Raw genomic sequence first — 26,734 nt, 5'->3', positions numbered from 1 at the left:
CTTTTTGGAAAATCACAGATTTAGTCTGGCAAAGAATGTACTCATATCATTGATGTGTCTGTCTTCTCCAGCAACATTACTGGATGATGCCAGTTGAATTTTTATGTTGATTAGTATCACTAAGATTTAACAATGCATGATATTTTTCGAACTCATTGGTTTATAGTATTATAAAAGTGTGGATTATTTATCGTAACTATTTGGTATTCTTTGCAATGCATCAGTATTTAATAGCAAATTTTTGGGAATCATATGCCTGTCAATATTTATTCAGTCTCCATGAAACAGGTCTATTCTTTTTAAAACAGATGTTATTGAGTGTGGTAGGGCTTTTGTCTCCTGTAGCTACAGCTTCCCCACAGGGCATTGCAGCACCACATAACTTTGCGGTGACACTCAACAGTCAACAAACAACCCTCCTGTCTAATAACATATGCCTCTGACATGGGCTTGGCTGCTAAACTATTGAAACAAAATCAAATTGCTTCACATTCAATTAATTCTGTGAATAAAATCTGTATGAGCAGCTACCATCTCTACAATGGTGAGCCTGAGACTGTCAACATGAATAAAACAAGCAGCCACCACATCTGCAAACAACAAGCAGAAGGCTATCAACACTAAACACCCAGTTTCCATGAGCGAACATTCACAAGACAATGAGTCACGCAACAACGCAAAATAAGACTGAGGCCCACAAGAATAAGTCTGAAAAAACCAAATTAAAAACATGTTTTTAAACTATATTTTAATGACAAACGCTAAGCCTTTTTCCATACACATTTTGGGGCAAACTAAAATGATTTTTTTTCTGTTTTCTTTAAGTCCATCTCATTTCAAACTTTATATTAGAAATTTGGCAAACCCTGAGACATAGATACCAAATACATAGAAACTTCTTTAGGGCACTTTTTATTTACTGCACCTATCCATGCATATAACATAAATTTCTTCCCATAGTAACCAGGAAACTCGGCATCAGAGACACATCTGTACTCACATTTCCAGCAAGTATATTCAAAAGTTAATATAGTCACACCATTATCATATACTCATATAAAATGGCACTAATTTTAAAAAGAGATCAGTGCAATCTTTGACCAAGATTTTTACATATTACCAAGTTGGTTAGATGATCATCCAAACAGTCAATGGGTAGTATGCTTTGTTAAATTTTAGTGATCAGTAATGACAGAATGCCTCAGAAAATATCCCCACGTGGAATGCAATGAGTGTTGGTGCTGCACAAAATGGAATTTTTTATTAAACTTCAGAAGTTTTTAAACCTGGAGCAAGTTTATTTTAAAATATTAAATTCTGTCGAAGGCTATTCAGTCTTTTGGTACATAAAACAACCAATGGTGAAGGAATGCGTAAGGTCAATAGATGCGGAAGTAAAACTCAAATTGCAATCACATTCTACCGAGTTCAAAGGTAAAATATGAAGAGATATAGCATGTGTTACAAGAAAATGACTTGACAATGCGATTAATAGAGAACAAGAGGCATTGTTGGGATAGAGAGTCGATGGTAGAAGTAACCCATGTGAAGTAAGAAGGTGTGCAGGGCATAAGAAACTGGTGTGTGGTTGTGTAAATAGGGAAGGGAATCGTGGAAAGTAACAGTGACCCATGAAGGAAAGAGGGGCAGAGCGTGAGAGAAGTTTGTTTGTCTGCAAGTTTGAGAGGGCCATTAGAAGGCCATTATTGTAAAAGTGTTTTTACAGCTTTGAGGAGAATAAGATTAAATTCTTTGTTGCAATCTAAACACAAGAGTCTGTGTTTGTTTTCGTTTTTGAATTGTGAATTTCTATTGGCAAGAGGGGTTTCTTTCTCTTGCATCACAAATCTTTCCTAACGAAAATTTGAAGGATATAGCATTTTATTTGGTTCTTTCAAGATGGTGATTATTTCACAATGTTTTAGCAGGATACTGCAAAATGATTACAATTTTCTTATAACCTTAAAGATCTATTGTATTACCAAGAAAAAAAAAAAAGTTTTCTGACTATTCATCTCAACTGCAATTTCCACACTAGAGATCAATATTTTCTATTAATCTCCGCTATATTTTTTTTTTGATATTTTTTGCAATTGGGAGGGACTCCAACTGTATCACAACTCTTGTTTTTGTAATTGTTTATGAAATAAATATAAATTATTGATTCAATTTAATTATCTGTAAATAATAGAAACAAACTTAAATAATTAGAAAACATAATTAAGAAAGAGAAATAGCATTTTTAATAACCACCTAATTAAGAAGGAAGGAATGTGACAAGGCATACAAAGGGTAACACCATTAGAAAAAAACTAGGACTATTAAGAATTTATAACATACATAAACAAAGAGACAACAAACACATGAATCGACATGTCAAGTTTCATTTAAACACATGTATTGGGAAAATTGGAGCACCATAGCATATATAAGAAAAAGGAAGGAGCATAGAGAGGTACCTATCGGATCTTTTCCACGCATATTGCATTATTGTTCTTTTACAATGGAAAGTGTAATAGAGAGCATGTTAATTATAAGGTCATACAAGTTGCTTGTGGAAGACATAGTTGTTCCAAAACATTCATGCAATATCATTAGACATCTTAAGCTCTTGGTGATGACAATCATTTTACATAATACCATCAATGAGTAGGTGAAGAAAGAATTGAAGTGAAGAAATTTTGATCTTTAGAGACATAATAACCTCAACATGACATAAAAGGAGATGTACACATGAGAGAAAAAATGTTTGTATAGTAAATATATAAGGTAGGATAATATGGATGCCAATTTTTACTTTGTTGATCAACAATTTTATTGCTATGGATCATATCAAGAAACTTTTTCACTTAATAGTTCTTGAAAAAAAGTTATTGCTATATTTAAAAACAAAATTAAAGTTAAAATGTAAAATGATATTTTCTATTCAAAAATTTTATGACCTTAGTAGTAGAAAATTTAGTCATAAAATTTAAGTGGTGATGTGTTTTTGATATGATTATGATATAGAAATAAATGTATGTGATGTTATGATGATAATTTGGCTTATTTTTGTTATGATGAAATCTATAGAGGGATCTTTGAACGTTTATATGGAATTGATAATGGTTTAGCTGCTAAAGTACACTTTAATGAAAGATGTAACCTCTCCAATAATAGAATTAGTAAGGATAAGGGTAGGGATAGATCAAATGAGATGTACACATGCAAAAAAATCTCAAAAGTATTGTAGGTCTATAGGGTAGGATGATATGGATGCCAATTTTTACTTTGCTGATCAACAAGCTTACATTAAATAATTCATTTAATTTAAGTGAATTGTCAACTTGGCCATTGGATTATAAAGAGTAGAGAAGTGATGTTGGGTATGGATCATATCAATAAACTTCTTCACTTAATTCTTGAAAGAAGAGTTATTACTATATTTGAAAATAAAAGAAAAGTTTGTAAAATAATATTTTCTATTCAAACATTGCATATTACCTTAGCAATACTAAGTTTTAGTAGAATTTCTCCCCCTTACTTTTTAAATACTCTTACACACAACCTCTATCCCATACACCTCATATATAGGAAATACAATAGAAGAACTCGTCAAATAGTATTGTAAAACCATGGGCTAAAACCACCCAATAAATTGTAGCTAATCTTATATCCCTCCTAGATGTCCTATGACATGTCCCTCCCTTTTTATAGCTCATTTATGTGTCTGATGTATTTTGAGGCCATAACTTGAGAATCGTGTGCCCTGTTGAGGACCCGTTTGAAGTGTCAAAAGCTCACGAAGTGCTTTGTTGCCTTATAAACTACTATGCCATTTACACCCACTTTTGAAGTCATTTCAGGGCCTCTAAAGTCCTCAAAATCAAATTTAAGCATGCCATTAGACCCTTCAAAAACAAAAAAATTAATATCTTCAAAACTAGCTGTGATCTTGTGATGTAACTTTTCCAGAATGCTTATCTAGCCAACCAGAAGCTTCGAGGAGAATTTCACACCATTTCGTTCTCAAATGAAAACTTACTATAAATAGTAACCTTATGCAAATGCAAGGTCGAGACACCATTTTTCCAACAAATCTCCCACTTGTGGAACATCTTGCAAGAGAAAAGGGAGTATAAATACAATAAATCAATTGCTAGGGGCCATGAGGCCCATAGACTTTGAACACCATCTGAACTTCTCTATGCTTACAACCTTTATTAAAGCATCTATAACATTCATCAAATTTTTTACCTTAATCACCTTCACTCTACCACCTTCGACCATATCTCTGACAAAATGATACTGAACATCAATGTGCTTGGTCTGGGTATGAAATGTTGGGTTCTTGGCTAGGCAGATCACACTCTGACTGTCACAATAAACTATCATGGCTCCTTGTTTTATTCTAATGTCTGAACATAGTCTCTTAATCTAAATGACCTCTTTACAAGCATGAGTAGCTTCCATATACTTTGCTTTAGTAGTAGAAAAAGCAACCACAACCTGTCGCTTACTCATCCAGCTAATGGCACCACCAAATAAACTAAACACATAAGCACTAGTGGATCTTCTACTATCAATATGACCTGCCCAGTCTAAATCCACATAACCATGGGGTGGCTGCAAGAAGTTGAGTCCCACTTTTGGGCAAAAGTGGAAGTGTTTTCTTTGTTTTTCAAAATTTCTCTTGATTGATGTCATAATTTGATGCACTTAGAGATTCAATCTTAAAAAACTCTAGTAATAAAGAATGTAGTGCTCAGAGTCTACATTTCAAATATGTAATTTATTTTAATACCCACATGGTATAAATTTCTTTTTAGTAGGCATGTTTAAAAACTGGTTTTTCCTGTTTTGGGACCATACCACACATGTGTATGACCACCCTTTTTTGATTCAAATAAATTAAATTTTGTAAATATTTTTGGCAAACGATACCTAAGACACCAAATATTGATGAGAATATTTTTTCTTATTTTTTTATTGAATATATTTTTTTAATTAATTCTTAACCGACAATAAGGTATATTTTCAAAACATCGGGTGTATGACCACCATAATTTGATGAAAATTTCATATTTTTCAATTTTTTTTCTTAATATTCAAAATAATTGTATCTAAATTGATTTCATATAATTTATTTTTCTAAGAACCTAAAAACAAAAAAGTTATTAAAATTTTATTGACCCTCAACATTTCAGGTTTAGGTACCTTTTTTGATTAATAAATAATACAAAAAATAGTAAAAATGATCTTATCATCATGAAATTTATATTTTTGAAATCAAGACACTGAAAACTCTAATGGGTTTTTGTTTCATCAAAAAATTCAATCAAGAAGGGCCTGAAAAAATTAGGCCAAGGTAGAAATCTAATGTCATTTTACCTTAGCCAATTTTTTGGAGGTCCAAGCATAGGCTTGGTGGGACCAAGCCTATCCCGAAGAAAAAAAAAAGGCTAAGGGTTGCTTCCGACCCCTAATTTTAAAAAACGGGCGCCCATTTCACTTTGTACCGTTTAAAGCAAAATCGATGGCCATTTCTTTTGGCATTGACATGTCATTGATGTTAATCAGTATTGCAGATAGGCTACCGATAGAGGTATGCCATCCGGTATAAAGAAGAGTGTACCAATATGGTGAAAGACAAATAAGGTATTAAGAAGATTAACATGAAGGCTTTTCAACTAGTATAATGGAAGACAAGTAGTTATTGAGACTATCAGTGACTTCACTGGTATGAGGTGAGATGCATGTGTGTATTAGCATGTTGAGTAATAACCGGTACAACATAAATTGTTTCAGAGGTTGGCTTCCTGTTTATGATGAAGAGGCAAAATTTTAGAGTAATCACAAACCACCTGAGGTGAAGATGTGCTACTGGTGTAGTGTGGATTATTGATTAGCGACAAGAGAAGGTCTCACCAGTATAGGCTTGTGCCGGTATGAGTTTGTTGAATATTCAAGAATAAATTGACCTTGTGTCGGTGAGCTAAGTGCATGACTGATGCCATGCCATGTGGAGCTAAGGTGGCAAGCATGCAGAGGTTGTTGAAGTGTCCATCGACATGGTTGTTGAAACAACTAAGTCGACATTAATGAAACAACCACAAATCATGGGATGATAACTGACTGATGCGACTCGAGGAAGAAATAATGATAGAGAAATATCAGTGAGTACTTGGTGCCTAGATCGAAGAAAAGAAAATAGACTGCAAGAGAACCTCGAGAAGGAAATAGCTAAATTGCAAACAAGTTGACAGATTTCAAGGCAGAAAATCATGGATGAAATTGCTATCTTTAGCAAATATGTATTGGATAATGGAAAACACATACAGATGCATTCCTTGAGTATAGGTGATCGATCCAAGATAAATTAGATTGGATCTCATGCAGATTTTATTAGGTGAAGGAAACCCTAACCACCCTAAGTTTGAATTATTTCTTGGTGGGAAAGCTCAAGTTCAAATATGATGACTTGAGATTATGATTGTTGTTGTTGAAGAGTGAAGGCAACTGTGAAATCGCTATCTAAGAACCAAAGAGATAAAAATCTGAAGTGTTTTATGAGTGAAGACTAGACCGGTAAGGGGAAGCATAATAAACTGGTGTAAGGAACAAATTGGTGTAGTGAGCATAGAACAAAGATGTGACAAGCTAACAAAAGTGGTACCTGATAAAGAGTGATAAAGTGTGAGTTGAGGAGAAAAGACATTGTGAGAGAGGATTTAGAGAAGTGATTAGAAAAGAAAATTTGCAGAGTGGGTGGAGTGAATACAGACCGGTAAGGTTGGAACGAATAGAGCAGAATATTGTAAGGTTGAAAAACTTCATTTGTAACAATGATTTCATTTGTACAACTAAGTTTTCTATTGTTTTCACTGAGTTGAAGCTTAGTGTAGGGTTTGTAGATCCTTTAGGTTGTATTCTATAAATTGTGTAGGGGTTGGTGCTCCTTTGAGTTGGTGCTCATAAATCAAGGGATGGTGCCCAAAATATTTTAATCAAAGATTCATTGTGAGGATGGATTGGAGCAGAAGATCTCCAATAGTGGGTGGATTTTCCTCGTATATATTTGGTGTTGTATGATGTATTCTTGTACATGTGTTATGTTAATGTTTTAGCAAGTCCTTTCACACACCCTATTTGCATTGTTTGAGCTATTGGTTAGCACTCAGTTTGTTTTATATATTACTTGTATGTCCTTGTTGACTAAAAGGAGTTTAAATCACCGATTCACCCCCCTCTTAGTGATCCATTGTATCCAAAAATTGGTATGAGAGCCATAGGTACCCTATTTGTCAAAAGCGTTCTCTAGCTTGGGTGGATCCTGTCAAGTGTTCACAATGACATGAAATGAATCCACCTGCTCAAAAGGTCCTATGTTTTATGGTGTCAACTATGCCTTTTGGAGTAGAAGAATGAAAACCTATTTTTCCTCTCTAGGTTGTGATGTATGGATGTCGGTTGCGAATGGTTATACAGTCCCTAATAATTCCCCTATTGATCCAGATGCTAAGAGGGAATATGAGAACAATACTAAAGCTAAGAATTTCATTCTTAGTGGGTTGTCTAATAATGAGTTTGTTAAAGTTATGAACTTCTCTTCTACTAAGGAAACTTGAGATAAGTTATAGAAGATATTTGAAGGCGATGGTAAATTCAAGGAAGCCAATTTGCAGAAATTGAGAGAAATGCTTGAGGGTTTGAAGATGAGAGATGAAGAGAAGATTGCTAACTATCTCCAAAGGGTTGATGAAACAACAAATACCATTAGAGGGTTTTGAGAAGAAATAAAAGATGAGGTGGTAGTGAAGAAAGTACTTAGATCTCTTACATATAAGTATGATACAAAGGTCTCAATAAAAGAAGAAGCAAAAGATCTGAAAGTCTTTACAATGGATGAGTTGTATGGCTCCCTAACTGCTTATGAGATTAGGACTACTGGTACTGATGTTGTAAAGAAAGAAGTTGCAAATCAAGACATCAAGAAAAGGAAATGAATAATATTTTGATGATGCAATTGGTGAATACTCTAATGACATTATGGCTGACTTTGTTAGAAGACTCAAGATAGGTTTAGGCAAATACAAAGGCAAGTTTCCTTCGAAATGTTTCAACTATGGAAAGATTGGACATTTTACTGATAAATGTCCTTATGGTGATAAGAATGAAGATGATCAATCAAGTGGTAGAAGATCATATAGTAAGGATAAGAAGAAGAATATCTAGTATTAGAATTATAGCCTGTGTTCACATTAGATCTTCTTCTACACACATTGGCAGTATGTCCAAGTTTAAGACAATTAAAACAAACTAGTTTAAACTTCTTCTTACCCGATTTCATGCCTTTAGATACCGGGTTGTCTTTTGATAAAGTATCCTTTTATTTAGAACACTCACCTTGCTCAATATGTTGAATCCTAATCCAAATGTGTCACCTTTCATTCTCTGAGATTGGATCTGTTCATCCATCATAGAAGAGATTTTGTTGAATTTGTCAAGCTTCTCATTGGCTTTAGTAAGATCTTTGGTAAGATCTTCATTATGCTTCACGAGTGTCTCTCTAAGAGACATTGCCATCTCAAGATCTACTTGTAATGCTTCTTTTTCTTCCTTCTCCTCTTGTTAGTGTTCATACAATGTTGCATTCTCCTACTCGATCTTAGAGATCTCATGATCTTTCTATTTGATCAGATCTTTATCTACCCTTCTTGCTTCAAGGTCTTGACTCATATGGATTGTAAGAGCTTCAAGTTCTCTCCTTAAGTGGAGCCTCATCTAAAGGGTTGTTGTCAGATATCTCCAATTATTGTTCAGTCAGTTCTCTCCTCTTTACTTATAAAGCTTTGAATCTACCTCTCAGGGTTTCTAGCTCATCCCTAATTTCATCAAGTACTCTAGCCATCTCTTTATAACTCATATCCCCCATAATGGCTTTAGGGTTTCCTTCCAAGTGGTCAGGCCTTAAGGAATTTAGGATCTGATACCAATTGATAGACTTATAAAGCACTAAGAGGGGTGGTGAATCAACGATAGAAAATAAATAATACTTTAATCCCAGACTGGTAAAAACATTTAACCAGTTTACTTAAGACTTTGTATGCAATCCAAAGTGTTATAACAACATTCACAATGAATAAAACATTCACCATAAAATAAGAAATTAAATGCACAAGTTAACTATTTGTAGTAATAGGTAATTGACCGGTTAGGGTCTAAAAAGTTCTCTCTTGAGAGTGAATCCTACTTGGGCTCCCAAGCCCTATTAGGAGATATACCTGGTTAAAGGTAACCTCAGTGGAGGATTTAGATCCAAGTTAATGAATCACCTTCTATGAAGATTTGTACAATGAAGCCTATTAGAGTTTACCCAGTTAGGGGATTTAACTACTGTAGTGATTAGAAAACAACAAGTGGTATGATCTAGAAATAGCACATTCTGCTTGTATAGATCCTTTTATGCTCACTCAATATTGCATCATTGACACACTCTATAACTCCTTCAACAAATCGCGTCAACTCTAACTCATAACATCACTTGTATCTTGCATATGAAAATAACTCATCAGAATGTCTTTTTATAGACATTAGATTTCATGTTGACTTCAAGAACCTTAACACAATTTCCTAGGTTCTGTGTATTTGGACAATCTTTCATAACACATCAAAGATCACCACCAAAAATGTTGGTTGGTGGTAACAAATCAAGACCGATGATAACTCATCACACAATGAGGGAAAACTGGTTTAAATGCCTATACCATTTTAGTGTTCACCACATCAAACTCATATATCAATTGTCTCCATGCACCTCCTTGTCTCTCTCCACTACATCTCGAAATGCGTAATAATGGAATTGACCAAAAACCAATTTTCTTACCTGCACATACCAGTTGTCTACATATACCGGTTTAGACACCTTCATACTGGTTGGACTTTCTCTATACATATGATACCGGTTTACAATATTAAGACTTAGAAAATATCAGTTTGACTTACCTAAGATGACTATGACAATATGAACATATGTGTGTGTATATATGTGCCATCAATTACAATATATAAATTCATCCAATACAAAAATCATCATCAAGCCAACATAAACAAAAACCCATTAGATTTCTCAGTGTCTTGATTTCAAAAATGTAAAATTCATAGTGATAAGATTAATTTTACTATTTTTCTTTTATTTATTAGTCAAGAGTGGTATGTAAACCTAAAATACTGAGGTTCGGTAAAACTTCAATAACATTTTTGTTTTTAGGTTTATAGAAAAATTAATAATATGATGTCAATCTACATCAAAAGCAAAGAAAACACTTCCACTTTTTGCCCAAAAGTGGGACTCAACATCTTCTAGCCACCCATGCACTATAAACCAAGCACTTCAAAATGTGTCAAGACCAAATCGATCTCCTCTACTTGTCATGCCAAATTACTAATCCCATTAAGAGATTTCAAAGAACTTGAGGGAACAAGATTAACAATCTTCCAAGAAGAAATGGCAAATGTTATATACATATTGATTGATGAAATGAGCTTTATCGATGAAAAGTTAATTGAAAACATAGATTCGAGATTACGTCAAGTTTTTTCACAAAGTGAAAATTGAACATTTGTAGGTATGTGATTTTTCAATTTGATTTTCAGTAAATATGTCAATTCTTACATACAACATATATGAACTCAAATACTTAATCATCCAAAACTATTTTCAGGAATATCTATTATTTTGGTTGGGGATCTTGGACAATTGCCAGTGATTTTTCACAAAGTGAAAATTGAACATTTACAGGTATGTGATTGAATCGAGATTTTTCTATTAAATTCTTATGAATTTCAATTTGTTTTTCAGTAAATATGTCAATTCTTACATACAACATATATGAACTCAAATACTCAATCATCCGAAACTATTTTCAGGAATATCTATTATTTGGGTTGGGGATCTTGGACAATTGCCAGTAGTCAATGATAGGCCACCGTATCAAAGTAAAAGAAGATAAAAGTTATTGTGGAAATAATTTAAAAATAATATCACTTTAGATCATATCTTTTGGCAAGATGGACAAAACGGTGAGCAACAAAAATTCAGCCTATTTCTAACAAAGATAAGGGATGCAAAACCTACCATAGATGACTAGATGTTGTTAATCACATGTTCTAATACAACAACTGATGCAACAAACAACCAGGAGTTTGACAATGGTGCACATTTATTTTCAACAAATGATAATGTTCGCAACCACAACAAAAGGAAACTACACTCATTGCAAAATCTAGTGGCATGTAGTAGTGCTAGAAGAACAAGAAGCTTTAATGATGTTGAAGGAGGAATAGACGATGAACTTAATATTGAACAATTATTGTATAAGAATGAAAGGGTTATGCTAACATAAAATATATGGATTGAAGAATGACTTGTAAATGGATCTCTTGAAAACATTCAAAAAATTGTATATACACTTGGAAGTGGTCCACTAGAACTACCACGATATGTATCAGTTGAATTTGATAATTACTCGGGCATACCATTCGATGATCACCATCAATTTGTAGTTCCAATTACAATAATTGAAAGGGGAATTTCTTCATAGATACCATTGTGTTTATCATGGGTGCTAACGATATACAAATCTCAAGGATTGACACTTGACAAAGACACTATTGATATAGGACCAATAGAAATAACATGACTTACATTTATAGAAATATCTCACATGAAGTCCTTACAAGGACTATGAATTATGCCACCATTCACATTTGAAAGATATGGAAAAATGAAAAAGGGAAAATAAATTGAAAGTACCAAAAAAGAAGAATAGAAGCTGAAAGCAATGGAAAATAACTGATGTACAAATTTTTTTAATCAATACATTATATTTCATTTATATATAAAAATTAAATTAAAAGCAATATTCAATACTCATTACAAATAGTATACATAAATATGTATTCAATTGACTATTTCATTTTGCATGTTGTATTGTAATAATTATTTCCAATACATTTTTTCTAATAAAAGTTCAAGATTTATGATAGATATATTATATTTAAAAACCTTTTTTGTATGCAACAACTATCCCTAGCAATGGTTATACTTATCATAATAGTTTACATAACATATTTTTAATCGAAATCTCACTTATCATTGTATATTAAATATTATTTTAAACAAAAAGTTGTTGGCTTGATGATGATTTTTGTATTGGATGACTTTATGTGTTGTCATTAATGGCACACACATATGTTCATATTGGCATAGTCATATTAGTTAATGCAAACCGGTATTATTGAGTCATATGCATTGTTAACCGGTATCACATGTATAGTTGAATTTGAATTGGTATGAAGATGTCTAAACCAATATATTAAGCTAACTAGTATATGAAATTGTGATGATCGGTTTCGATCAATTCCAGAGTTACCAGTTTGTCATGCAGCAGCTAAACACAAGGAGAAGTATGGGGACAATCATCCAAAGTGAATTCAAGTGAATCAGTATATGAGTATCAAGCGGTCAACACTAAACTAGTATCATTGTTATAACTGGTTTCCCAGATTGTGTGATGAGTTATGACTAGTTGTGATGTGTTACCACCAACCGACATTTTTGCGATTATTTGTGATGTGTAAAGGAAGTTTGTCCAGATTTAGTGAACCTAGGAGATTGTGTTGGGGTTCAGGAGCCGATTTGAAATCTAATGTCTATAAAAGGACATTGTAAAGAGTTATTTGATATAGAAGATGCAAGTTATGTTATGAGTTGGACTTGGTACGATTGGTTGAACAAGTTGTAGAGTATGTCAGTGATACAATAATGTATTAGCAGAAAAAGATCTAATCAAGCACAAAGTGCTATTTCTTAGATCATTTTAATTTTTGTTTTCTAACAACTACAACAATTAAATCCCTTAACCAGGCAAGCTCTAACAAGTTTTATTGTACAAATCCTCTAACAAGGTGATTCATTAACTGGGATCTAAATCCTCTATTGAGATTACCTTTAACTAGGTATAGATCCTAACAAGGATTGGGATCTCTAACATGATCTGCTCCTAACAGAGAATTTGTAGACCTTAACCTATCAGTTACCTATTTCTGCAGATAGTTAACTTGTGAGTTCCATCTCACCGTGGTTTTTCCCAGTTGGGTTTTCCATGTATAGATACTTGTGTTATATTGGATGTTTGGATTATTGTGAAAGTTGTTTTAACACTTTGTATTATATGCAAATTCTTTAGTAAATTGATTAAGTGTTTTTACCAGTCGACATTTAAAGTGTTACTAGTTTTGCTTTCACTGATTCACACCCCCATCTCAGTGCTTTATAATTTTATCAAATGTTACTAAAATAACATCAAATTTTGAAATCTTGTAGGTATCATTTACTGGAAGACAATAAAATACACGTGGGATAACCTACCCAAAAATTTGTTGTTGATGATTATATCAAAATTGTCTATAAGGCAATTATCAAGAATGAGATTGGTTTGTAGGAGATGGAATGTGTTACTTACTTTACCTAATCATCTTGAAAACATATTTCAAGATCATTCTCCTCATAGATGTAATTTCATTTTGTACTTTTTTTCCTTTTGGGTCCAAAGCGATACAATCATGGATTATTGAAGGTGATGCAGATGTCTATATGTTACCAACAACAAAGATTCCAAACTATTATAAATGCATTCAGGCGGTTTTAGATGATATATATTATTGTTTTAAATGGATAAAAGACAATAATTTTTATTTCTACATATATAATAAATCTAATGCAAGTAATCCAACTTGGATAGAACTTTTGAGTATAAGAAAAATCACAAGCACTTTACATATTGATTTCATGGCAATTAGTTTTATTTATTTGATCAATCAAATTGTAATCTTGCTTGGATAGTACTAGAGGACTACGAATGGTTGATTCTATATTGATATTTACGAGTCAAAATTTGATGCGTGGACTCAACTATTTGTTGAAAATTGTTACTATCCTTTCAGAAGAGGTTTTTGTTATAAAGGTAGATTTTACTAGATGAGAAAGCATTCAAACAATGGTGAGGTCATCGAATTTGATTATGCTACATTAAATCTCATGATATTACCATCACCGGTGGATCCTATGACAAAGTACCTACCAATAACAAGTTTCAACTTAGAAGAAGTACAAAGGAAATCTTATGAAAACTATTACGATGTTATGATTCATTGGAAGAGTTTTCAACATCTTGGGAACTATCTAGATGTTACAATTACTTGCTACTATTTGATAAAGAATACTATAGAAAATGGATGTTAGACAAAGATAATAAAGAAAGTCAACAAAGAAATATATGGTCTCCTTTACACATCAATTTACCAAGAACAATTCTTAGAGTAGCAATCCATAACAATGGAAGCATATTAATTGTGGGAGAAACAATATCATTAAATAATATTCAAGGAAGAGTGATTCATATGATCCAATTGTCACACTTTAACCCACAACTTCTTATTGAAAAAAGTAAGTATCATAATTATATACCATTATTTACCATGCCAATGGATTGTATGAATGTATGGTGGCCACAATCATTAATATTTTCATTTTAAATATTTACGAATGCAATTTCTTTTACTTGCAAATTTTTGTAAATCTCCTATTTTCAAATATACTAAAATTTCTACATGTTCATTCTTATACTGACAAAAATTTGATCATTATGAATATTGTTAAAATTGTAAAATGATTATTATTTAACAAATGTTAACCTTCTCAAATGTTATTAATACATTATATTTATTATATTCTATTTAATACAATGTATTCTAATTTATTATTATTTCAATTTCGTTAGCATTTAATAGTAAAATTAACTCAAAATATCATAACAAAATATTGAAGATATATAGACTTTACAATCTTATAAATTCAAAGTAGCAACTCATAAATTATAACCCTTACACTAATTATAATTATAACCCTAACCCTAACCCTAACCCTAATTCTAAACCTAATCCTAACTCTAATTTTAATTATAAGAAATGATTATAATCTTTAACACTAATGCTAATTATAATTATAACCCTAACCCTAACCATAACACTAGACCCTAACCTTAACCTAATTGTAACCCTAAACCCTAACCCTAACAATAATACTTAGTCTTAACCCTAAAACTTAATCCTAACCATAACCCTAACAAAATACTTTATCCTTAAATCCTAACCCTTCCTAAGTCATAACACTAACTGTAACCTCAATTTAGTTGTAATGCTAACCCTAATCCCAATTAAACCCTATCCCTAACCCTAATACTGATTCTAATTGAACCTGAACCTAAACCCTTACCCCAAGCATTATCCAACAATAATAACTCTAATTGTTAACTAAAACCAATTATAACTATTATTTTATCTATAATACTATAAGTCCCTCTAATCTAGACCCTAACCCTAACAACTCTAATCCTGACCCAACCCCTAACTTTCATAGCTATCATCATAGACTATCTTTCAATGCAATATTAACCCTAACCCTAACCCTAATCCTAATTTTATTTATAATCTTTAAATGTTACCATAATTATAATCACTAAGACTAACCCTAATACTAACCCTAACCCTAACTGTGATATTATATGAAAACCAAAACTTGATGCGAACCCTAACCATGATATACACCCTAACCGTTATCATATTCCTAACCCTAACCATGATATAAACCTTAACCCTGACCATAATACTAACCTTAACCGTAATCCAAAATATAACCATAAACTAAATCCTAATCCTAACCATACCCTCAGCTATAATTGTAACCCTGACACTAAACCCTAACCTTAACCATAAATTTAACCCTAATATTAAACCATAACCCTAACCCTAACCCTAACCATAATCCTAACTATAATCCTAAACCTTAATGCTAACCATAATCCTAAACCAAAACCAAACCCCAACGTTGATGCTAACCCTAACCATGATATAAACCCTAAACATTATCATAACCCTAACACTAATCATAAATCTAACTCGAACCATGATTTAAAACTTAACCCTAACCATAACACTAACCTTAACTCTAATTCTAACCATAACCATAATACTCACAATTAAATAAAGTTCAATATATCTTAGATTTTAGCATTTGCTTAACCTAATAATATAATAATATTGTAATATAATTTATTTTAGAACAAACAAATAGAAAATAATAATAATAATTGCAACAATAATATTACATATTATTACAAGAAACATTAATAATATAATATTATATAGTTCTATTTTGATTTTTTTTATTGTTTCTCATGTTGCGCCGCGACTGCTACTAGCTTACATATATTTGATTTTAATCACACATATATATATGCCGAGAGATATCCTTCTCGAGGCGCCTATTTTTATCAAGTACTCTGAACTCTTATCGACGCCTCGATAAAGATATCTCTTGGCATATTTTATATATATATATATATATATGATTAAAACCAAATATATGTAAGCTAGTTATATGTCACGTACTCACCACTACCTACCAATTGTAATTCATCACATTTTCATAATGGAGTGTTATGCCTGTCACAAGGAAATTAATTCTGAAATGAATATACCTCTTATGCACATGCCATACTTAGATTCCACTACTTCATAACGCACATGTTTCAGATTGCACCTAGAGCACTTGGACTGCGTTACGTAGAGCTCGGAGAGCATAGTGGTCAAATTAGGTAAACTGTCCCGTTACGATATTTTGTACAGGAAATTTGCTAAGCTTAGGTAGCAGCAAGCGGGTAAAAAAATTTAATTGCCACGTATTTCTGAAACACAACGTATGCATTTCAGATTCCATAGATCTCGAAATTTTTGACAGGAAATGTTTATGTTTCTGAGCCCACCCACGTTCTAGCTGCACTAGCAATCCGCGTCGTTCGCTCCACAGTATTTCTACATCCAACCTTTTCAGATACTCGAGACTATTCTGTCTATATTTTCTTTTGAGGTATTGTCTGTTTTTCTTGCAATGGCGAAGCAAAATGTAGCAGAGTTGTTCGGCTTGTTTGGGAAGAAGGAAGAAGAGAAGACACATCAGCAGCATGGAATTGTTGTGGATCCACACGTAGCGGTTGTATCTACGCATGAGCAGGGACACGTAGGTGTAGGTGAGGTTCATCCCACGCCTGTCTCTCATGATCACATAGGAGAGCCTTACCCTGTTCCTGTGTCTCATGAGGTTCACCCTGCTCTTATGTCTCATGAGGGCGAAGGTGAGAAGAAGACACACAAAGGGGGGAACACGGTTAAGCAGGGACTCGTAGGCGAGGTTCGCCCAGCTTCTCTGTACGAGGACAAGTTCCATGGCGAAAATGAGAAGAAGACACACGAAGAGCTGCACCACACCAACACCTTTGTAAGTTTTGGTTGGCCGGCTATGACTTCCTTAACATGTTTATATAGACAGATCTGATGAAATAACTGTCTATCCATTGTTATTTGATAATTTGTCTATCTGAATTCTGTTTTTTGTGATCAAATTTATTTAATGTACATTCTCTACTTTTCAAAAATGATCTACATTCTACTTTTGCATCCTATGTTCTGTAACTCCGCATTAATTACTTTCGTTGTTCATCAAAACATTGTACATTCCAGTTGATAAGTTCACTGGAATATCTCTGATCTGATGAAATGAATGTGTGTACAGCCTAGCGATGAAGAAGAAGATGAAAAGGGACAGAAGAAGAAAAACAAGTCAAAGCTTCACGGACGACTTGACAAGGAAGAAGAAGAACACGGTCATGGCAAGGCTGAAGAAGAGGCCGAAAAGATCGAAGAGAAGGTTCCTGGACACCACAAAGAGGAAGAAAAAGGGCATTGAAAGCAATTTGGTTTCATCTTATATCAGGTTGTGTGTAGCTATGCGTATTTATCATCTTTATGTTTGAAGCATACTGTGGATTGTATGTATGTTGTGTGTAGCTCAACTATAATCAAAGATACTTTAACAATTCAAATTCAGTTATCAAAGTTACATAAGCATATCTCCAAACAATAGTTTTCTTCTAAACTTCGATAACTGAATTTATAGATTTTTTTTGAAATAAATAAAAGAAACTCATAACTATAATCGTTTACAGAAGTAGCATTAAGGTATTAAGATTCAGATTGGTGCTAGGGTTGGAAAGAGGTGTCAAATCTTTCGTATATTTAATCAAGCACCCAGTACTTTGACTCATTTATATTATCATTGGTCATGTTGGAACCAATAAGGCCATCCTACATAAACCCCAACAGATGTTTAATAAATTGGATGCTTCTCTGCACAATTGAAATTTTGAGATCCCAAAAGGCTTTGTTCTAGACTGTGAGAATTCGAAATTGGGGAGTAGGAACATCATCCTCCATTCTGATAGTGTAATGTATTTTGTAGGGGATTGTTAAGTCTTTGTCAATGCATAGCAAAAGCTTATCTAATTCAAGCAAAAAATCTTCTTTAAAGACCCTTTTGTAGAGAGCTTCCACTACCACCCTTCATTCATTAACCGAGAGAGTCATGGCAATAAAAAAGGTAGGAATATCAGTATTGGCTTTATTTCTGTGATTTCATCTAATGAATTCACCTCCAAGGACACAATTTTATACATGGGAGAAGAGCTTATGAGAGTGTTCAACCATTTAACAGAGCCACTTATGAGTTATCAGCCCAAGGAAATCCATTTACCTTTTCAAAGCAATCAAAGTGATAGAGGTATCCATCAGGAAGAAGAAGGAAATGACAAGAAAAATATAGCTTAAGGATAGACTTGGTTAAAGAAATAGCCAAACCATAGAGATAATTTAGCAATATTCTTAACCTACTTTTTGAATGAATAACTTTGAAGGTAGGCTTGCTCAACATGCCAATTTCAATTATTGAAGAAGGGAATCATAAAAGAATTCTCAAAATGCATTGTTGAAAGAAGGGAATGTCAAATCAAAAGACAACCAAATATTATACGAATATATTGATAGGGGAGAGTCAAGAGAGTCATTGATGCATATGAGTTGGTACTTGGATACAGACTTGAGAAGGTTTACCAAATTTAATCAATGGCCAAATTAGAAAGAGCTTGAAATGAACCAAATTTATCCCTTGCTAAATGATTTATCCACTAAAAAACCTTATCAATCCATCCATTAAGTTGAAACGCACTAACCATCATCTCAAAGGAACATTAATGAGCGCAAATAGCCAAGTTGCCAAAATAACTAGGTGGAAAAATTAATGAGATAGCTAGGAAATAAAGTGGGAATAGACCACCTTAGCTACTCGCCTTCTTTCTATAGTCACACTACCAACCACATTAAACCCCTATCAAATGGTTAGAACATAGGACAATAAGAATTAAAAATTAAAAATTAACTGCTCGTAGGAAAATTGAGAAAAAACATATACTTCTAGATTAAGAACTCAATGCTATCTACTCCTAAGATTGATTACCTTTTTCAACCCCTATCAAACAACTAGAACATAAAGCAATAAGAATCTAAAGTTCAAAATTAGCTAACCTTGGGGAATTTGAGAACCAAGATCTACTTCCAAATTATAAAGTTAGTGCCATCTAACCCTAAGAATTTTTACCCTTTCCAATAGTTATACAACAGACAACTAAAGTTCAAATTTCAAATCTAACCACCCATGGAGAGAACAAGAGTTTTCCAACCGATCCCAAATTTCTGAATTCAATTCCATCTAACCATGAATTTTCCAAACGATCTGTCATAAGATTGGCCTCTCTATAGATATGATTGAAGACTACTTCTTCAAAGGAATTAACCACCTCCATTTGTTTCCCAAGCAATCAATTGAGCATCTAATTTGTATAAGAGCCCGCCCTCAAGGCATTGATTATTATGGTGAAATCCATTTATATTTTTGAAAGCTTTCTGTTTAATTCTCTGTAAAGAAGTACCCCTTCAAGTAGAGCTTTGAGGTTAGCTATGTTATTTGTGTCATCTTTTAGATGCTTTTCCAACTTAGCTAAAATTGATCCATTATAGGTATTAACTACACAACCAGCTCCAAAGGTTCCATGATTACCTCTAGAAGCACTATCAAAATTCAATTTAGCCCAACCTATCTTAGGAGTGGACCAAACACAATTTTCCCTTGTTATTTTACTTATTTGATCCTCAATACCAATGTAAAGAGGAATCTTCAATCCCAACCCTTTCATTCTAATAGAGCCATTCTAATTTGAAAATTAAACTTCCCTTTTCATTTGACTTCCAATTCTACTATTCATCACTTCCACATTAACAACTTCCACCTTATTGATGAATGACCCCCAAATCAACTTCTTTCCTTGGAAATTTTTTTAGTTTCTCTCTTTCCATAGTTTCCATAAGATAATGAAGGGGAAAATAATCAATAGACCTCCATATATACAATTCTGATTCAACTCTGACCAACTTTTAAAAAGGTTAAGGATGTCATTAGGAAGAGTAGTGATTCATCCTAGTTTGGCACAAAACCATCTCTACTATTTTTGGGAATAAACAACCTAAAAGGATATGATTGAATGACTAATCATGGTGTTCATATAAAACACATATAGATGGACCTTCAAAGCCTATTCTCCTAAACCATTGAGTAGTTAAAATTCTCCCTTGAAGAGAAGCCCAGGAGAATGTTGCTTCTTTGTGTAAACATAATATATTCTAGTATAATTGAATGGGGATCAGTTTTAACAAAACAAATTTAGATGAACCTTCAAAGGTTATTCTCCTAAACCATTTAGCAGTTCAAATTCTCCCTAGAAGAGTAGCCAAAAAGGATGTCATGCTCAAAATAAAAGTCTTGGAATTTTAGATTGACATACTCCTTGTCATTATCTATGCATATCTGTCTAATAGAAAGACTAGAATACTTCTCTATAAATGCCTCATATATCCTAATTTAATTAAAGACATCAGTCTTGTACTTTAGAAATTACGCCCATGTATGCCTAGAGAAGTCATTATTCAATGTAAGCACATATTTGGCCCCCAAAAAGATGGAGTCAGAAAGAACATGAGGTCACTATGCACTAGCTCCAATGTACTTTAGCACGATGGGCTCTACTCAAAGTAAAAGAATCCTTGACATTCTTACCAAGCACACAACCTTGACAAACACCATCAGTGAAAGAAAAGATGAATATCAAATGATCTCCCTTCCATTTTTGGGACTTGAACTGTTTGAGAATGACTGAAAATGGTTTGGGTAATTTTACATGTTTTGTAAAAGAACCAATCAATTACGCAAGCACCACGTGTGCTTGATTTTGTGTAGAGATGGATTTGTCGATGGGCCTCCTAGTTGAGATCTCATTGAAAGTTGGCAAGAGACTCTAGTGGAAATATGTAGATTGTGGAAATAATTATTTTAGATGTAGGAGGCTTTTTTTACAATTCATCATAAATCATTATGTTAATAGTTAAAATTTTATAATTAGGTGTTTCACAAGACTCCCATGTGGTGCATCGATGCCAAATCTAACCATTATCTAGTTTACCCTAAGATGGTTTCAAGCTCTTCTAGCTCCCTTTACCAACTTGATCACTTGGAACTTCTATTTCTCTCCCCAAATAAACATTTACAAGGTGCAAGGGGTTTTACTTGAGATGCATATTACATTGTTCTTATATAGATATCCAATCTTTTCTCAAGGAGAAGCAATCATTTCCTACCAACATTTATTGTTGCTTGTTTAAAAGAATCACTACTTAATGGGACATTTAGGAAGGGTGATGATCATGTTGATTTAGATGTAGGAGGCTTTTTTTACAATTCATCATAAATCATTATGTAAATAGTTAAAGTTTTGTATTTAGGTGTCTCACAAGACTCCCATGTGGTGCATTGAAGCCAAATCTAACCATTATCTAGTTTACCCTAAGATGGTTTCAAGCTCTTCTAGCTCCCTTTTCCAACTTGTTCACTTGGAACTTCTATTTCTCTCCCCAAATAAACAACATGTGCAAGGTGCAAGGATTTTTACTTGAGATGCATATTACATTGTTCTTATATAGAGATCCAATCTTTTCTCAAGGAGAAGAAATCACATCCTACCAACATTTTCTGTTGCTTGTTTAAAAGAATCACTACTTAATGGGACATTTAGGAAGGGCGATGATCATGTTGACTTAGTTTTTTTAAAGGATACGAGGAGAAATTCCCCCTAAATGAGGTGGATCAAAATTTAGTTTTCTCCTCCCAATCTGAGCATACATGGATATAGGCCAAGAGGAAAAGGTCTCCTTCAAGAATACACCAAATTCTATTAATGTCATCTTCCAAAAAAGAAAAAAAAAATGCTAAAGTTAAATTTTATCCATGAGGAGTTCTTCTTTTGTGCACAAAAAATTGTTTCCAAAATATTTTTTATGATATGTAAGTTATTTTTTTGATAGCACACCTTTGTGTTGCCTTGTTGCACCCCTTATGGCTAGGGCATACATTTTATATTTATTTAGATCTTTATATTATAGAAGCTACCCCATTGATCTAGATTATGTATGGAAATTTTGTCTAAAAAAGTGATTGTTGTAGTTAATGAAATTTGTCTCAAATTGTTTTGGCCAATCAAATGGCTATAAAATATTTTTCACAATTTTATAACTTAAGAAATGTGAATTTAGACTATAGAAATAATAACAAATATATGTCTATTTTAATTTTTTTCATTATCTATTCATAACATTATATATAAAGTGATAAAATATCGGCTTCGACCCATTACCCAGCCAAAAAAAATGTAAATAAAGTGACTCTTTTATATAATATAAAATTTCTACATATTTTATTTCTGAAAACATAATAAAATTTATTAGCTATTTTATAGGGATTTGATTCACACTACGCAAATAAATAATTAAACTATTTCATCTTAAATTTCATCTATTATATTATATTCTATATTATGATTTAGTTGTCCGTCGACTAATAGTTATATGTAAGGGTAACTATTACAAACATTTTTATTAAAAATTATAAAAATTGAAGTACACTTTTATTTATTCATAAGAGTAAATATTCTATTGGCTAATGACATGTCATCCATTTCTTTTTAAAATCCCAAAATCCCATGAACATTAAATTTCATCTATTATACTATATTCTATATTATGTTTTAGCTCTCTACAATATATGAACCACAATTAAGTTTATATCAAGTGATGCAAAATTGGGGACAAGATGATTCAACTAGTATGTAAGATTTTCGTCAAAATCCAAGTTTAGTATCTTTCTCAATAAATGAAATACCAAATGCTTTGTTTTGCCTCGATGCTCTCATACAAAACCAAGAGAACATAGTAAAACTACTTTGCAGATTAAAAAACAAACTCACATTTTATATATTTTATAAAAGAAACCCTACTATATATGTTGTCAATTATAAGACTTGAGACTAAGCCAGTTCAAATGTCATTAAAGAACTAATTGCCTTCCCCCAAAGTATCATTCTACAAGCCATAGATACGATAACAATGAGATATACTTAAATTTAATAAACAATAGCCACACTAAATAACCTAAATAATTTGTTAATACTATATTATTAAAATTATAATTATAATTAATATTTCATAATTAAATATCATTTTCTTCAAATAAAATAGTTATAATTTATAAGACTCAAATATAATTAAAATAATATAATTTTCAACTAACAATACTGCAAAATTATAATAAATAATTAGCACAAATATACACTAGCCCTACGTTGTGAATTAAGGTTAATTTGTTTCCGCTTGAAATCTTAAAGATTTTTTTAAAATAAAATAATAAATCCTCTATTACTATATGGTCGGCCAATCCTACCCAACCCAACTGGTGTCCTATGATATCATATAAATCCTAGTGGAGAATGCTTTAACAAACCAAATCAGGTAACACGCTTACAGGAACAACAGATTGTTTATTTTACAAAACCCTAGGGTTCAAGGATTCAGTTTTCAATTTTAATCCTTTTTCGGCATTACTTGAACTTTAGCCATGGCGAACAGAGGATTTGAATTCCCCGTATCAGTCACTGCGGCTGATACACCTACGCCTCTCCCCGGCGTCACTGCGACTTACGCCCCTGGTGCCCCCTTCATCGCCACTGCGGGTTACGCGCCTACGCCTCTCTTCGGCGGCACTACGGCTTACCCTTCTACGGCTCTCTTCGACGCCCCTTCGGTTTGTCCACCTACGCCATTCTTTGCAATCCCTTCGCAATCTTCTGCTCTGGATGTGGATCTGTCTTTCCGCACTCCGGGCATAGCATTTACTCCACCCACGCCTTCCAACACTCAGCTGGGAAATCCGCCCACTTCCTCAGCAACTCAATCCTCCTCTGTATCGCAACCATCAAATGCGTTTTGCACTGTTGCTTCGTCTTCATCAACCACCAGTGCACCTACAATTACAATTCCTTTATCTGGTGAAGGGACTGCACTAGCACAGACCACTACTTGTGCTGCTGTAACCGTACCAACATCTGGGATGTCATTTTCATCAGGACCAACTTCCACTACCAATTCCGCTGCATATCCCCGTTTTACCTTATCGTCTTCAGAGGCATCTGCAACAAGAACTGCATCTTCAGTAACTGGTAAGTCTCTCTTTCGTAGTTACTGCATTATGGTTTGCCATTTACTGTTTGATAATTAAATTTTCTAGGTTATGGTCAACCTTAAAGGTTTCTTAGTTTTCGGAATGTTGGCAGAGATTATAGGCTGCCTTGAAATGTTCTTTTCTTTTCCTTTTAGATATCTCAGGCAGGATTAGATCACATTTTTTAAGAATTCTAAATGTAACCACTGCTGAATTAACCTGATAGTCATTACACCACAGTCACATCTGTTAATAATCACATAAATCAAATATGTTTTTGCGCGCGCTGAGTTTTCATAAACATAGATGAGTATGTGTTTAGAAAATAGTTAGAGCTTCTTGTGATTCGAGATACATGGAACTAACATTTTTTGGTGTTTGTGTTTCGCAGCGAACACTCCAGAGTGCGATAGGGCCACGGAAAAAATATATGCTGCTATGGTAGAGATGGATCAACTTTATGAGAGATTAGCAAGGGCAGAGTTTGTGAGAGGTGTGGCCCTAATTGAGAGAGACCAAGCTGAAGCAGAACGGAATAGTCTGCAGATCCAACCTGATCAGGCCCGAGAGAGGGAGAGACAAATGCAGATAGAGGTGCAACAACTATGTGCTACGAATTATGCGCTCAAATTAGAGCGAGATCGTGTGCAACAACCATTTGCTGAGATAAATGCACTCAAAGTAGAGCAACATCCTGTGCAACAACTATGTGCTAAGATAGATTCACTCAAAGTAGAGCAAAATCGTGTGCTAGGAGAGCTCGATACAATTTATCAGATAGAGATGCAAAAACTATGTGCTAAGATAGATGGACTCAAACAAGAGCAAGATCGTATGCAGCAACTATGTGCTAAGATAGATGGACTCAAAACAGAGCAAGATCGTTTGCGAGGAGAGCTCGATACACTTCGTCAGATGAGAGTATCAGATATACAAGTACCGTAGAGGATGGATGCATTGACAATGGAGAATGTTAGCTTGAGAGAGGCACAAGGGAGAGCAGAAGGGCATCCAGAGGGATTCGTTTTGTTATAGCCTCCAGCTCCTAGACCACTTTTAAATTTTGTTCTCATATTTTGTCATAGTCGTAAGAGAATATGCATTTTGTCCTCATATTTTGTCATAGTCGTGAGAGATGGGGTATAGTATGTGTATATGGATAACTGATTATTGCAAGGACATCTTTTATCAATAATTTGATTTCAGTTTGTGTTTATGTGATGATGAGTTTTTGGTATGATGATGATATATAAATAAAATGATGTGATGTTATGACAATATTTTAGCTTATGTTTGTAATTCTTTAAGAAATAAAGACAAATAATAGATTCAAATTAGTCATGTGTAAATAATTGAATGAAATTTGGATAAGAAGGGAACATAATAAAGGAGGAGATCTTGAAAATAAGGAATCCTCATCGAAGGGCATCTTTTGAGGATTGACATTTTCTTCTAATTCAATTTATTCTTTAATCCTCAGTATTGTTTGGGAGCAAAATTTTAGAAAAATCTCTTCTACCATTTGATATTGAATAACACATTAAGTTTCTTTGGATTGGGATCTTTCTCTTTAAAGGGTTTTCTTTGCACAAATCACTAAGATGTGGTATGATTTTTGTGTTTATTTTCTTGCAATTATTATTTTTTCACATACCTTATGTCATAAATTAATATATTGAGCATATTTTACATTTCTACTTCTTTTAATTTGATATAGAGCTTGATTGATAAGCTCAAATATTAGGTGTTAGGAACAATTTTTTCTTGTTCTAACTTTTATTTGGGTTGCAACTTATAATAAAAACATACAAATAGATAGGTTCATCAAAATAAAGGACATTCTTATTTATGTGAATATTACATATAGAAGAAAACTATATTTAGTTTAAATATAGTTATTGTTGATAAAAAAATAGAATACAAACACCGGTCTAGAGAGATAAGGGTGTGATCTGTTAACACAGTTCCTGAATATGTAACTAAGGAAAGAGATTATTCTTAGGGATATCATCTAGGGGTTGCATCCCTAATAGGATATATAAGTAGGTAGTTGCCAATGAGGTTAAAAAGATGATGAGGGGAATAGAAGAATAGTGAATAGAAGATAGAAAGTATAAATCAGATATAAGGAATGTACTCAATAGA

The 26,734-nt window shown here is 33.2% G+C and overlaps 2 protein-coding genes across 2 annotated transcripts; both read left to right on the top strand.

Moving 5' to 3' along the window:
- Window positions 1-16,990: 16,990 nt before the first annotated feature.
- LOC131050029 (uncharacterized) lies at window positions 16,991-17,845 on the top strand. The gene is made up of 2 exons (XM_057984158.2): window positions 16,991-17,377; window positions 17,672-17,845. The coding sequence occupies exons 1-2, from the start codon at window positions 16,991-16,993 to the stop codon at window positions 17,843-17,845; spliced, it is 561 nt and encodes a 186-aa protein (XP_057840141.2).
- A 6,141-nt stretch (window positions 17,846-23,986) lies between these two features.
- On the top strand, window positions 23,987-25,534 carry LOC131053140 (uncharacterized). Its single transcript, XM_059218733.1, has 2 exons — window positions 23,987-24,587; window positions 24,981-25,534. The coding sequence occupies exons 1-2, from the start codon at window positions 23,987-23,989 to the stop codon at window positions 25,532-25,534; spliced, it is 1,155 nt and encodes a 384-aa protein (XP_059074716.1).
- The last annotated feature ends 1,200 nt before the right edge of the window (window positions 25,535-26,734 follow it).

Source organism: Cryptomeria japonica, chromosome 4 (assembly GCF_030272615.1).
Source record: "Cryptomeria japonica chromosome 4, Sugi_1.0, whole genome shotgun sequence".
In the NCBI taxonomy this organism is placed as follows: domain Eukaryota; kingdom Viridiplantae; phylum Streptophyta; class Pinopsida; order Cupressales; family Cupressaceae; genus Cryptomeria; species Cryptomeria japonica.
Note: the sequence above shows the minus strand (reverse complement) of the source record. Positions and strands in the feature narration are given on the sequence as shown.

What these genes read in the sequence shown, in the direction of transcription:
- LOC131050029 (XM_057984158.2), top strand. Translation starts at nt 16,991, where the DNA reads ATGGCGAAGCAAAATGTAGCAGAGTTGTTCGGCTTGTTTGGGAAGAAG. An exon ending in TGCACCACACCAACACCTTT is followed by an intron (nt 17,378 to 17,671) that starts GTAAGTTTTGGT and finishes ATGTGTGTACAG; the next exon opens with CCTAGCGATGAAGAAGAAGA.
- LOC131053140 (XM_059218733.1), top strand. Translation starts at nt 23,987, where the DNA reads ATGGCGAACAGAGGATTTGAATTCCCCGTATCAGTCACTGCGGCTGAT. An exon ending in AACTGCATCTTCAGTAACTG is followed by an intron (nt 24,588 to 24,980) that starts GTAAGTCTCTCT and finishes TGTGTTTCGCAG; the next exon opens with CGAACACTCCAGAGTGCGAT.